General features: G+C 44.8%; 1 protein-coding gene across 1 annotated transcript; it reads right to left on the reverse strand.

Moving 5' to 3' along the window:
* Positions 1-4,681: 4,681 nt before the first annotated feature.
* slitrk5b (SLIT and NTRK-like family, member 5b) lies at positions 4,682-8,640 on the reverse strand. The gene has a single exon (XM_062401839.1). It carries the CDS (start codon positions 8,580-8,582, stop codon positions 5,979-5,981), a length of 2,604 nt encoding a protein of 867 aa, XP_062257823.1. The 5' UTR covers positions 8,583-8,640; the 3' UTR covers positions 4,682-5,978.
* Positions 8,641-14,575: the final 5,935 nt, after the last annotated feature.

A 14,575-nucleotide genomic window follows, 5' to 3' on the forward strand; every position in this document is an offset into this window, starting at 1 on the left:
CTTGAGTATGCCGTTATTGTTCAGGCAGCGCTGCTTTTTCATTGTGCCTCTCTCGACTGAATGAGGAAACACGAACAAGGCCTTTTCAGGTCACATCTTTTCACATCAGGAGGAGACATGAGGGATACACTGGTGTGCTGCGTTTATAAATAAATCCACCATGAGACAAAAACCCCCCCTCTTTTTTGTTTCCACACAAAAACATATTTTATAACATATTCACAGACACAAGCATGACGTCCACCTGGTTCCGGTTTGTTTCCATTAAAAATTACAGGCCAAACAACCATGCCACTCTGTTATTGCCGCTCTTGTGACACTGCAGGCCAACAGGCGAGGACGTGCCCTTGATGTGCTGGAGAGCCACGAGGAAAAAGGGGGCTGATGAAAAAGAGTGCGGGTACAGGGGCACTGGGCAGAGGTTAATGCGAGATGAGCGACTCCGCAGGGAGGCATGAGCTGCACAGTATGCTGGTGACTGAAGGAGGGAAAACATGATATTCAGGGTGGAAAACATTCAGGGGAATATTTAGTAATTCATCTTGATGGCGTCGTGAAATCTCAGCCAACAGTTTGAGCTGCGAAAGCCTCTTATAAACATCAATTTGCTGTATCCTCAACACTACCATTTATTTTGCATTGTGCCAAAGCTTTTATCTTTGGTTTATGGGGAATATCACTCCGGTGTTTAGTGTAGAGGAGTATAAACGGGGGGGGGGGGGGATGAGGGAGGATTTTGTCACTTTCCTCACTCATAAGCCTGGATAAGCCCTCATAAATATTACTGTGTTTCACGCGTGCTGTTTCCAGTTGTTGCAAATGTACTGGCAAAGTTGAGCACGTTCCAAATTCCAAATCCTCCTCTGTAGGTTTTGTAAACAGCAGCCAAATCGCAGCAGCAAGTCATTCTCTATTCAAATCAATCCAAAACAATGGGGCGACCCCGACATGCATCATTCACAAGCACACTGGACACAGATAAATGGCCGTTTATGTTCAAGATGTAACACATGAATTATTGCTGAGGAGCTTTACTTGCTTGTGAGGAATTGCGGATGGTTTCTTTTATGACAAAGAATCTTGAAAGACGAAAAGAGGTCATAAAGGTATCGCCACTTGACTGAAGCCTTTGAGCATGAATACACTCTGAGTCAATAATTTATGACACACATATTCAAACAGACACACATACACACACACACACACACAGGGAGACAGAGAGAGAGGGAAACAGAAGACTGAAAAAGCTTCAGGGACAGAAACAGTCTGAGACTAACAACTGGAAACCATACATATGTCACCAGATGTGAGATTCTATTTTTCTCTCCGCTGTAAAAGGAGCAGAGTTTAAAACACTTTTTTTTTTTTTTAAAGAAGGGGTGTCTGACTCAGAGATATTTCTATAGAGCTTGCTCTCCTGATGTAAGCAGGTAGTGGAGGTTTTTTGCTTTTGGTGAATGCTTCCAGTCACACGCTCTCTTCACGCAGCCTGACACATCTCTTCAAGCTTACATAATGCAGATCTGCCCTAATTTCCCCCTCCACAGCAAATCCGGGGTCCTCAAGACGCTGAGCAACACGAAGACCATCAGCCCGAGTCAAAGGTCGTCCACGCGGCCTGGGCGTCTTATTAAAGTGGACACTCCTCAGAAACAGATCATGCATTTAACGGCCAGGCACAGACGCAGCGCGGGAGATGGATTTCCTGCGCTGCGTCTCCGATCGTGTCACGCACAAAGTGAGCGGCATGCGGCATACAGAGATCACACGTCTGGGTGGAAACAGAGGTACAAATGAGATAACTCAGTGGTGGTGTGTTACCTCTTGTCCCTGAACAGGTTCTGTTTTTTTTTCTTTTTCGGTGTCAGGTAATTGGATGTTTCCATGGATACTGGCTCTCCTGAAAGCGCTGTCTGCGAAGAATATGGTTTCCCTCTAAGTGGCGGCTGCCACGTGCATGCAGATGTGTGCATGTTGCACGGTTACAGCCATTTCCAATTCTCTTATTCCAGCTTCGAACACAAGGAATGTATTCATCTTGCCTGCGATGGGAAGCTGGAGATCAAACTTTTTCAATTCAAACTTCAGAAACTTAAAATTCGGTGTATGTGCACATATTGTGATTGAGCCCCGGGCGTGTTCTGCTGCCGCTGTTTGTGCAGCTGTTTGAGCACTTTGGGGCATTTTATAATTAACAAATTTATACAGGAGGGAAGTGACCATTTAACTTTTTAGTCAAAATGTCTGTGGGTGAAGCTAAGGCAACATAAAGTACTTTTAATGCCATCTCCATGTTGATTATATAACTCAGCGCCTCTTGTTATTTTCCATTGGCCTAATTGAAACCATGACAACGGCGTTATCTGAATATTTGACTCTGACATTTTAATTACAGTAACATTCTGAAGAACATGCCAATGGGGTTTTTGTGCGGCATTTTAAACTGTGTCCCCGGAGGTGCACTGTGACTTGCCCTGTATGTGCCACGCTGAGGGAACACACAAAACAAGGCTGCGTCAAATGAATGCATATCTTTTATTCATCAGCTAACAGCTAAAGAAACAACACACTGTAGATATATTTACCTCACATAGTCCTAGTTGCACTGGTTTTCTTTGCAATATGAGACCAGGTATTTTTCCTTTTTCAGAGCCGACACGAGTTGGAAATGCTGATGAATGTGTTCTATTTACAAATTAGAGGTTGACACTGAAAAAAAAAAAAAATGTGTGTTATGTTATCATATGAAAACCAACAAGCAATAGGAGTAGGACACTGACCGGAGCTCTTCTCCTCTTCAAATGTAGCACTTGCGCATCAGCCCAGGATAATCACATTTCTTTTTGGATTACAAGTATTCAAATTCTCATGTGTGACAGATAAAATGAAACAATAACATTTTTTTCATCAATTACAAAAAGATACAAGCAAGAAATAGAAAATACAAATTGCTTATATATACAGTGCGTACTATTTGCACAGTAACCTAAACAAAATTGCAACAAATAAAATGTAAAAATTCTTCTCAGAAGGATTTTTCCTCTGATTGCAAAGGCAACCCATAACTCGCCCTGTACAGATTTGTTATTACCTCCGCCACGAAGGTTACGTTTTCACCCCTGTCTGTTTGAGAGCACCATTACGCAAAAACTACAAAACGGATTTCAATGAAACTTGGTGGAAGGAGGAACATTTTGGAATCCAGGAGTTTTTATTTTCACTGTCTGAAACAATTTGAAATAGGTGTTTGTTTGTTTTTACATTTTCTCCAATTAACCAGGGAATAATGCATGGATCCTGCAGCTTGATTGAATCTCAGGGGGCGGTTGGGCCTTGGCGGAGGTACATTTTGTTGTTTGCACACTGCATTAGTTTGGTTGTACAAAATTTACATTACAAAAGATAAACTTGACAGTTCAGAAAAGTATCCAAATACCAGCCACTGTTCACAATTTAAAAAAACCACGGTGTGTGTGTGTTTGCGCATGTTTGCAGGTTTACAGTGTTTTCACCACTAACTTCACAGCGACATATTCATACAAAACAAATCGTAGCACGTCTCATCGCCACAACCCCCCCCCCCCCCCCCCCCGTGCAGGTTCACACCACCATGCAATCACTTTGTGGGTTTCATTCGATTTGTTCTGCAGAGTTTCAAGAGAGCAGAGACGGGTCAAGTGACAGAGAAATGTGAAAGGCAACAAACCAAGACTGTATCCTTGATAAACACCGTGACTAATGCTGCAGTGTAATACTTGGTGACGTGCTGACAGGGTCCAGATACACCATGTCCACTAATTAGCTGAGTTAAGATAACAGGCTCAGTGCATTATACTGCATGGGATGTGAATTTACGCCGCGTATTAAACTCTCAGGGATAGTCACATTTTCTCTGCTTACAGTTTTGACCCAGAAATTGGTTAGACTGCATTATGACTAGATGATGTGCTTACTTCACATGCATAAACATGACTCCACTCATTCAGCTTCCGCTATTCATTTTGTTGTGCTTTTCAGTCCAACAGCTAAAGCGCTCGCACCCCATGTGTAGCAGCACATATGAATCCTCCTTAAAGAGAGAGAGAGAGAGAGAGAGAGAGAGAGAGAGAGAGAGAGAGAGAGAGAGAGAGAGAGAGAGTGACAGATTTCAAATCACAGCACACGGAGAAAAGATGAGATAAACAATGATGAGTAATGACGCCGTGTTTCTCATCGCAATGCAGTTTGTACAAAATCATATAAAGTTTCAGAAAAGCATGAGCTGTGGGATTGTCTAAGTATATTCTCTCTATATATATATATATATCTATGCATAGTGCAACATTATCTTTCTACCAATGTGTTACATGTTTGGATGAAGTTATCAAACCTACTTCTATGGCTCTATGCACGTGTTACCATGGCGTGCATTTCAGAAAGTGACATCGTTGTTGACCTGTAGAAGTCAATAGTGCATTTTCTTTCCAGAAGAAAAAGGAGGAAAGGAAAGGAAAGAAAAAAAAACTATATCCACATTTGTTTGTATAAAAATATGCAGTCATTTAAAATATGTATGCATAAGCCTGAGGCTCATACACGATTTAAAATTTTTGAAACTCAAACAGAGGAGTGTGGAGAGTATTTGACTCTTATTGTACATTGTAAATGTAATCAGATGCATTATAACTGGAGGACAATGCCGTTGTACCCAGACTTGATGAAGAGAGCGTGTAGTAATGGGTTTAATATAACATGGGATTGTATTTTCATGTCGTCTTTTAGGTGTCAAAGTTTGCATACGCTGATCAGCTGATTCCTGTAGTACTTTGGTCGGTGCATGAATGAAGACACTCATCATACGTCATGAATTATAGACAGCAAGTGTGTTTTCAGGCTGAGTGCTCTTGTAAAAATGCCAGAAAAATGCATTTGCACACATATGTGACATTTAAAGCTTATTTTTCCTTCTGTTTGGATAATCTTTTAGTAACAACATTTCCGTGAACAGATAAAATACTGACGTTCAAACCAATACAACACGTGTCTTTGATCCAAAAGTGCTGGAGATGTGGAGGGAGGCTCACAGGGGAACACCACTGTTTTTTTGCACAGATTACCCTGTGGTATAAGCAGCAGGTTGCTGCGGTTTATTTTTAGCACACACGCTAATTATTCTTGTCCAAATCTGCAAACACGAGAGCGCAAGAGACTTACTGGCCTCATAAGCTGTGATTTGAGATAATGCAGTAGAATATGTTGCATGATCTCATGGTTAGAATGTTCTGATCCCAGAGCTGTGCGTCCTGTGAGAATAAACACCTCTGTACATGACTGGAGCTCAGTGCGTCGTCACAGGACGCGTGGGCACACAGGACTCTTGTTCCCGCCTACACTCCGGTCACAGATAGATTTACTTGGAGAATTAATTTGTTTTAGTCTCATGTGAGAGTTTCATCGTGAATAAATTGGAGGAGGAAAAAAAACAAAAAACTGAGCTCAGAGTCGTGCACATGTTTGCAACACAAACCTGGTTTATTTTGGGAAGAGAACATGCTTCATTGACACTTTAGAAATACAGCTAATTTTACTGTTAAAAGCTCGGTCTCACACCAAGTCAATGAAGCGGCTCAGGATGTATTTCATGATGGGTTGAGTCATTGGTATTTGTGAATCTTTTTTTTTTTTTTATAAGAATCATAGAAGAAAATATGTAAACGCACATTGCAAGGTGCATAAGTGAGCAAGCTCTTCTTTGTTTTTGTTTATGAATTAGAACCAAACTGTTAAAACAGAGTGTGATAAAGCTTTGGAATTGAGTAGTGTTCCCCTTTATCAATCAATTCGGTAAAGCACGATTCCCAGAAATGCATACTGTCAATGTTTCGGTCACAATAACGGTGAGAAAATAGTTATGTCATTCTTTTTTAAACATGGTTTCCTGATTGAAATAGGTCCATTGCTTCGATGCATCCACGATGACCATCGGGGGTGGAGTCTCCTCAGAACTGTGTGAATGTGGTTCTCTTTTCGAGAACCTCAAGGTAATCAGGATCAATGTGGAGCTTGGCTTTGAGTTCCCAGTACTCGCTCCTGTTGGGCTCCACATAACCAGTACTTGGTGCCGTGCAATACAGTATCGTCTGTTGTATTCTCTCTGGCTGCATGTACTGGGGCCTCGCATCAAAGTCTGAGGTGTACTGACTCGATGCATGCGCTGTGTGCCTGCACGGTAGCGTATTGCTGTAGCGCGTGTGCTTGTCGGGCTCGTGTGTGTCTCTGTAGTAACACGGGCCGTCTTGGTGAGGGCTGGACGGCTTGCTAAGAGGCTCTGGAGTCGTGGCACTGTATTCTGGGCTTATGACATTACTGACTGCCTCCTCGTCCGAGTTGCCCAGAAACGCGCCGCTCAACTCATCAAAGTCCCTAAATCCATCCACCGATTTGTTGTCCGTCGGCGTGGGAGCGGAGGTTCTGCGTGAGGTGTCTGTGGGAGGCGGGATGTACTCGTACACGTGTCCAGCGGACGTCCTGACTTTGGGGAGGGACGCCTTCTTGTAAAGGCCGTACTCCATGTTGAGAGAGCTGATGCAGGCGTTCATGGAGTTGTTGTGCTCATTCTCATTCTTCTGATGTCTCTTTTTCATCGTCACGAACAATCCCGCGGCCACAAACACAGACACGATGAACATGAGGAGGAGGGCAAGAATCATCACGGACAAAGGGATGGCGCTGTACTGTGTGTCAGAGTCCAGGGATGTTTCTATGGTGATAGTGCTTCCGGGGAAAGACTCCTCCGAGGGTGGGATCGCGGAGGCAAGCGTATCAGAGTTATTAGGGCAGAAATTAGACGTCTTAATGTATCTCATATCCTCCCCGGCTAGTTTCTTAGGCGAGCCACAGATGACATTGTTCAAAACCGTGCCTGTGCTGAGCTGCTCCAGCCACATCTTCAGCTCCAGGACGGTGCAGGAGCAATCCCAGGGATTCTCAAACAAGTCGACTTGCACCAGCGCCGTGAGCTGATCAAGCACGCCACTGACCGGCAGGTAGCGCAGGTGGTTGCTGCGAAGATTTAGCCTGGCTAGCGTCAGGCCCTTGAACGTCCCCACTGGTAACGTTTTCAGGAGGTTGTTGCTGAGAAACAGAAGCTGAAGTTTGGGCACGTGCTGAAAGGTGTCGGGGGAAACCTCTTTGATGACGTTGTATTCTAAATATAGGAACTGTAAGGTTTCCAAGCCGTAAAACATGTCCGCTTTGAGACGGTCTATCAAATTCCCATTGAGGTAAAGTCTTCTCAGATGTGTCAGGTCGCCAAACGCTCTGTCGTGGATGCGAGCTATTCGATTGTTGCCAAGATGAAGCAAATCTAACCCAGTCGACTCAATAAAATCTGATCGACGCACGACAGGGATGTAATTCCCAGTGAGATACATCTTTTTGGGGTTGTAGGGTTTGGGATTTAAGTCCGATATATGCTCAATCTTTTTCTCCTGGCAGTTCACGTTCAGGCCGAGGTCTGAAATCTGAAGATTGCAGGTGCAGGCAGTCGGGCAGTCTAAAGGCACGGGGGATTTGGTCTGATATGAAATGATTTGTCCATAATTTTGTGGCTTATTAGACGGGACGCGAGCCGTGGGCCTCGCTTTTAATTTGCCAGATTGTCGAGGTGCCTTGGTGGGTCTTGATGAGGACCGGGCGATCCCAGATGAAGTGAAGGAAGCTGTAACGAGACTTGGCGTGGTCTTGAAGTATGCATCGCTGCTCAAATGCGGCAGCGGTGGCATCTCATATTCAGCGATGGCTCTCCTCGGGCACAACTCCTGTTTTGAGACCTCATCAACATCCCTACCGTGGAGCCGAAATGGGAACTCGCAGACGACGTCGCCGACCAGAGCCATGTACGAGATGCTCTCCAGCCAGGTTTTGAGGGCGATCAGCTCGCAGGAGCAGTTCCAGGGGTTCTCCTCCAGCTGTAGCTCCACAACGCCGTTCATGTGCTCCAGCAGACCCGAGTAGGGGAGCACTTTGAGCTGATTCCCCCTCAAGTCCAAATGAGTCAACGGCACGTGCTGGAAAATATTCACCGGCAGAGTGGATATCAAGTTGTCATTCAGAATCAGGACCTCCAGATGCCGCAGCCGGCTGAAGGCATTGGGCGCCACATGGGTGATATAATTATAATCGAGTTGTAGATACTCCAAACTTTCAAGGCCAAAGAACAACTCTTCCTTCAAGGCATCAATTTTGTTGTTGTTCAGATGCAAGCGCTTTAATCCCGGAAGTCCGTTGAACGCTCCCGCTTCAACCTCAGATATGTCGTTATTTCCCAGATGCAGTATTGTAAGTCCCTTGTACTCGACAAGATCATTGGCAGACAGCTTCTTCAGCAGGTTCCCTGTGAGCAGCAGATGATACTGGGGGAAGTGCACCGGGGTTAGATCTGCCAGACTCACAATTCCTCTGTTTTCGCAGCTCACTGCAAGTATCCCCTCTCTCTCCTCGCAGGCACACAGTCTTTGACACATCTCTCCATAAGTTCCAATCACGTCAGCCGTGCAGACTGATGCTGCACTCAGCAACACATACGAGATCCAGGGATGCATTTTCCTGCAAAGACGGGGTTGGCCGAGCTCACAGTCCCTGCTATAGGTATATCCTCAATGTCATCTAGAAATAAAAGACACATTAGCAAATGAATGCAATGGGAACACAAAAACTTCTACACAACAAGCTGTGTCTACGCACAGTGTATGCCCGCATGAGTCAAGACTTCATTTGCCTTGTTTTTATGCCCAGAGGTAACTTTCTGGCTGGCGTGATCTAAAATGGCTCAAACAAAATAAAGATAGAAAGCAACTCCTTGAAGCTATGAAGCAGAAAGCAAGGTCAAAGCGAGACACTGAACAATTGTCTAAATCCGCTGTGAGGGGGAGAAGCCACGTTGCGTCGGCTTGTGAGGACACGAAGGAAAACAAATGCAATTTAAAGGCTGCTTTGCATGTGAGGCTGCATATGCGTGTAAGGTTTGCAGGGATCGTGCACGCGTAATTTAAGTCCTCATGGAGAATACGTACCTTTGCGCGCATTGATGAAGATGTGGGCTCGTTAGGTTTTGCGGCGCATCTTTCCTTTTTCTCTCCTGTTTTTAATCCGTTACAAAAATGGAAACAGGATCCGTTCACCACGCGCGCGGCCGTCGTGGGTCTCCGATGCACTTGAGAGGATGAAAGGAGCGTTGATCGACCATAACTGCCAAATGCGTCTCTCTTTACACCGCCGTGCGCGTCTGAGCCCGAGGAGACACGGAGATGCCTGGAAACTCAAAGTTACATATTCTCTCTCTCTCTCTCTCTCTCTCTCTCTCTCTCCCTCCCCCTCTCTCTCTCTCTGTGGTGAGAGGACGTCAAGTCATTTCATGCACAAATGAATCAGCCCACTGGAGCACTCCGAGGAGGTGCTTCCCCTAATCCACCCCCCCCAGAAGATGTTGACCTACCCACAGAAAACATGAAATGACAAAAAAATGACAAAAAAAAATAAAAAATAAACTACACTCATACATCAATAATTGAACGGGCACCGGCGCGTCTCCTCCGTGCGCTCAGACGGTTTGTCAAACCGCTTATCATGTTATTCACTCCGAAAACCAACCCTTCACCGGAACGCCAAGTTACATCAGCTTTTCATAATCTGTCATCCTGCTGGGTGAGGTAACAAGGGGGGAGAGAGAGAGAGAGAGAGAGAGAGAGAGAGAGAGAGAGAGAGAGAGAGAGAGAGAGAGAGAGAGAGAGAGAGAGAGCAAGAGAGAGACTTAAAACAAGTTGTTTGTTTTCAACCTGACAGGAACCGCTTCCATCTCGGCAACATCACACAGCTCTTCATCTATTTGAGCTTTTGAAATAGTTTAGTCGACCTAACAGGAGGGAGGGAAACATTCAGCAATGCAAACAATAATCCACCAAATGTTAGTTATTGTATTAAACTTAGTATAATAATTGACTTAATATACACACACTATATACTTCATCACAAACATAGTTGCAAAAAAACTAATTGAAATCAGGGGCGGATCCAGGGGCCGGGCCAGGGGCGGCAGTGGCCCCAGCTGAAAACTCATTGGGACCTTAACTGTCCCTTTACTGTGAAAGAGTATTAAAACAAATCACTTACTTACTATAACAATAAATAGGAAAATGTATATTTTTCATTTTCTAGCCCTTTGTGAAGTAGAAATTGTGCTGGAGCAAGGACTGATTTTCAAAAATCAGGCCTGGATCTGCCACAGGATAAAAGAAAGATAGGCTGTCTGCTAGATCACAAGCAGTCCCTTTATGAAAACCATGTTTAATACACATTCATAAATATCAGTGCCATAAAACACGCTTTTTGCTGTCGCTGTTATTTTTTCATTAAGATCTATTTTAAAGTCAAGGAAAATGTTGAAAAACAATGTTCAAGAAAGATCCAGCCCCTGATCCCGATCTGCACCAAAATCTGACATTGGGTTCTATCCTGATCCGTCTCTGCATCCTTCAGCCAAGTTTCCCGGTAATCCAAAAATAAGTTTCTGTGTAAACCTGCTAACTAACAATCAAACACCAGTGAAAACCCCCTCGGCAAAGGCAATAAACACACAACTCAGATAAAAGCACAAAAGGCTTTTTGGATGAAGTGCATTGTAAGAAGGGGCTCAAAAGGTGGCACTGCCTCTGCCAGCTGAATCACCTCGGGCAGGTCCTTCCAGAGCATCAGGGCCGTGACTGCCAAGACTCAGTCCCCTTCAGTTTTGAACCTAAATAGAGACGGACCCAGCTGCTGTTGAGTTTCTTTTGCCTCCTGACCAATCAAGTCCCGACAAAAGCCCTTTTTTTAAATATTCAAATTGATCTCCTCTGTCAAAGTTCAGAGGTCGTTGAGTTGAGTGTTAAAATCAAGGTGACAGAACCCCCCCCCCTCCCCCCTGTTGAACTGTCACAGTGATCCCATCTCATCGGAGCGACAGCAGCAGCAGCTCGATCTGGCCTGTGCAGAACCGCCTTAATAACCGTGTCATCCATTTTCACGACGCAGCACATGAACACGCTGGGTCAGTGCCATGACAGTGTGATGTCAATCGATCCAGCCGCAGTGCACAAGCAGAGAGAAGTTACACTGAAGGAAATGGGTAATATTTAATTCCTGGTATATTATTCCCTTACTCCTGAGTGTGCTCTCAGCTGGTCGTGATGTAAAACCAGAGGTAAAATTAAGAGTGAATTATTCATGTGTCTCACAGAGGCAGCATTTGGACGGTTAGCACACGTTACATGCATTAAACACACTGAGTTTACTGACAGAGTAAAAAAGGTAGAAAAAAGAAAAGAGGCAGACCTGTCATGTGTTGCCCAATGTGACGTGGTGGCACTCGTGTGGAACCATGTCAAGTATCATTGAACGTAGCCGTGTCCTCGTGGAGCTTCATCCATCAACCTCTCCATTTGGCTCCCGCTCACATGGGAGGAGAGCGGGCCCATCAGGGACACCGCCTGTGGCTCATATTAAAGTGAATTAAGGCTTCACTCAGGCTACATGCGTTTCATTTGTGCTCCTGTTTGCTCTGACTCCAGAGATTTGTGTTGCATATCGGGCTGCACCATCAGCAACGGCTAAACCTCGCCATTACACCCCTATTTACCGCATGCATTAGCATTCGTGTTTGTTGCAGTAAGACAAGCATGTAGTTGGCTGGACAGTATACTGCAGAGAAATAGCTGACGTCCCAATTATCTATTGGGATCCGGAGATGTTTGCTTCTCTGGGCACTGTGACATTTATGTTTACCCCTCGTCACATTGTGCAGAGGGAGCACGAGGCGCACAGGCGATGCATGATAGGAGCCTCATTTAACGTCTCTCCAAGTCTTCCATGACACTGAACATGATCTTCACCAACTGGGGAGCAGAAGACGGCAGCACTCACACACACACACACACACACACACACACAGACACACACAAGAGGAATCAGCATAAGAAATGTCCGGGAAAAAAATGATGATGACTAACAATCGTGCGCTCCAAGGACACACAAATGGAGTTGGAGCCCGGCCACAGAGGATGATGGGTAGTGGTTCTGATGTACGCTCCTTTAAAGATGGTCCAGCTAAAGCTTGCATGAGAACAATCGGCATCAACCCTTGAACCTTTCTGTCTCTGTCTGGAAGCAGCATCGCTTTCAGGGAGCTCACAAGCCTTTGTTGGTCATGTTACACAACACACGGCTACACAACTGCAGTGTAGCACATTGTTTGAGGATTGTCTTTGTGTGAAAGTGATAAGTCATGAGAGCTTCAGTTTACTGTGACAGCACCGAAAGCTGTTCCTGTCATATTTTTATAAAACACTTTATAAAACAGTGTGAGATTTACAGCGTCTATTCTCCTCAGTCAAGTAAGCAATAAAATGCGGTAGCGTGTTGGGGGTGGATGGCCGTGGCCTCCCAGAATGCCTTGAGGCAATGCTGTGGGTTGTGGGTGGCGCTCTGTGACGTGGATGTACATTGCCTGATCTTGTTCTATTTATTCTGTATTGTTTACAGAATGGAAATATGGATTAAGTCATTAAGTCATTTATTAAAACACTAAAACAATGGGGGAACAAGGGAGTAAGAATTGGGTTTTTTAACAGTAATGGACAGGCTGCTCAAATCTGGAATAATGAGCGACTTCTGTTATTAGTAACTGTTTAGTTCAAATCAAATTTTACATGCATAGCTCATCATCGCAAATCTCCATGTGGCTCAGAGATCTTAACAAGGTGCGACATCCCCTGCCCTTAACCCTTGACTGGAGCTGCAAATGAGGGATTCCTCTCCCAGGACGGACAGAAGTGCGAGAGATGTGACAGAGCACATCAACAAAATGAGAACTGACAACACTCAGGAGAAAGGACAGCGCATCTAACATAGATGAGAGGTGTAGCTGTGTTTTGTACGGGATTTACACAAAAGAAAATGTTGAAGGGAGCCGCTATGACAGCTGTCAGTAGTATATGTGGGCAGGCCTATTGTATACTTAAACCATCTATAGATGAATCAGAATTCTTTTTATTGCCATGTGTATTTGCACATACAGGAAATTGCCTTGGTGTGGTTGGTGCACTGTACAAACCACAATATAAAAACAACAACAATATTGAACAACAATATATACAGTAAGAGAGTTACGTGCGGTTCTAAGGTGCAGAGATTGGTGATAATGCCAATAATATAGAGTTATAAATTATGTGCGAGTGGGGGGTCAGCAGAGTCAGAGTCCACGATCAGATCAAATGCTTCTGAGATCCACAATGCACGATCGACAGTCCATGTAGCTCTGATCCAGGATCTGCAAACGATAACGCACGGACAAGGACCCCGGGGGAAGAAGTGAAGTCAGTAACATGTATTGATGAAGATGAAGAGGAGGAGAGAGCAGGTCCATGAGTCATGTAATCCCCTTGCAATCGAGGCCTATAGCAGCATAACAAGAGCTGGTCCAAGGCAGACAGGAGCCAACTATCCTTCATAAAAAAAGAAAGGTTTTAGTCTGAAGTCGTTCAATTATTTGCATAAATTGTCATGGAAAGTAAATGAATACGAAAGGAGAAAGATACACTCTCTCATAAATATGCATTCTCTGTATTTGAGCCTTGCTACAAAGTTAAAACTGCATTTGCAGCCGTTTGCAGCTGCACCGGCCGACGCCGAGGAGATGGCGAGGTGAGGCTTGGAGAGGTCTCTTCAGAACAACAGGGAACTGTGGGCTGCAAGGGCGGAACATTGCCGACAGACACTCTGACATGGAATAGATAATCCTCCAAAAACACTGAGGCTTTTCATGTCGGGGACGCAGAGGCGCTGCGGTGGGCATGAGCAGACACAAAAGAACAGCAAGGACGAGAACTGTGGAAGGAGGAAGACTGAGGACAGGCTGCAGCAGGAGAATGTGAGTGAGTTTATGGGGGCATGAAAAACATCACTGGGTACAAGAAACCCTAACAGCAGGCTGTCCGAGAACATGCCTCCCAGGGCTTTTTTTTTTTTCTTCCCCCGACCTCCCCCGGGAAGGTGGGGGTGAAATAGATGATGGCTACATCATCAGCCATCATGGTCGACACCTCTTATCCTCCCCAAGATCCAAAAAGGGCCCAGGGCTGCTCCCTCTGTGGGGCGGCTCCATAAATAACGGCAGACTATGGCATATTTTGAATATCCACTGCCACAAAGTTCCACCATCACCGCTGTTCTCGGGACACTTTATCAATCCCAGAAACAAAAATATAAAGTAAAATTCGACATAACATCTTGTTTTCAGAACCATTAAGCACTAATCCCCCGGAACAGGTGCTCGATCATAAGCTAATGTTGAATATTGTTGATCTTAGAACAGCTGTTATCTATTTACATGTATTCTTGTTTATTTCACCGGACTCACGCGTCTTTAATTTTTCTATTATTCTTCCGTGCCCGTGTAAATACGACTCTTTACTGTGCTGCTTTATGAATCCAATCTCTTGACTTGCATTGGGCTTCTCTCTCTCAGCCCCATCACCCCCCCCCCACCCACCCACCCACCCAC

This window comes from Platichthys flesus, chromosome 13, assembly GCF_949316205.1.
Source record: "Platichthys flesus chromosome 13, fPlaFle2.1, whole genome shotgun sequence".
Classification (NCBI taxonomy): domain Eukaryota; kingdom Metazoa; phylum Chordata; class Actinopteri; order Pleuronectiformes; family Pleuronectidae; genus Platichthys; species Platichthys flesus.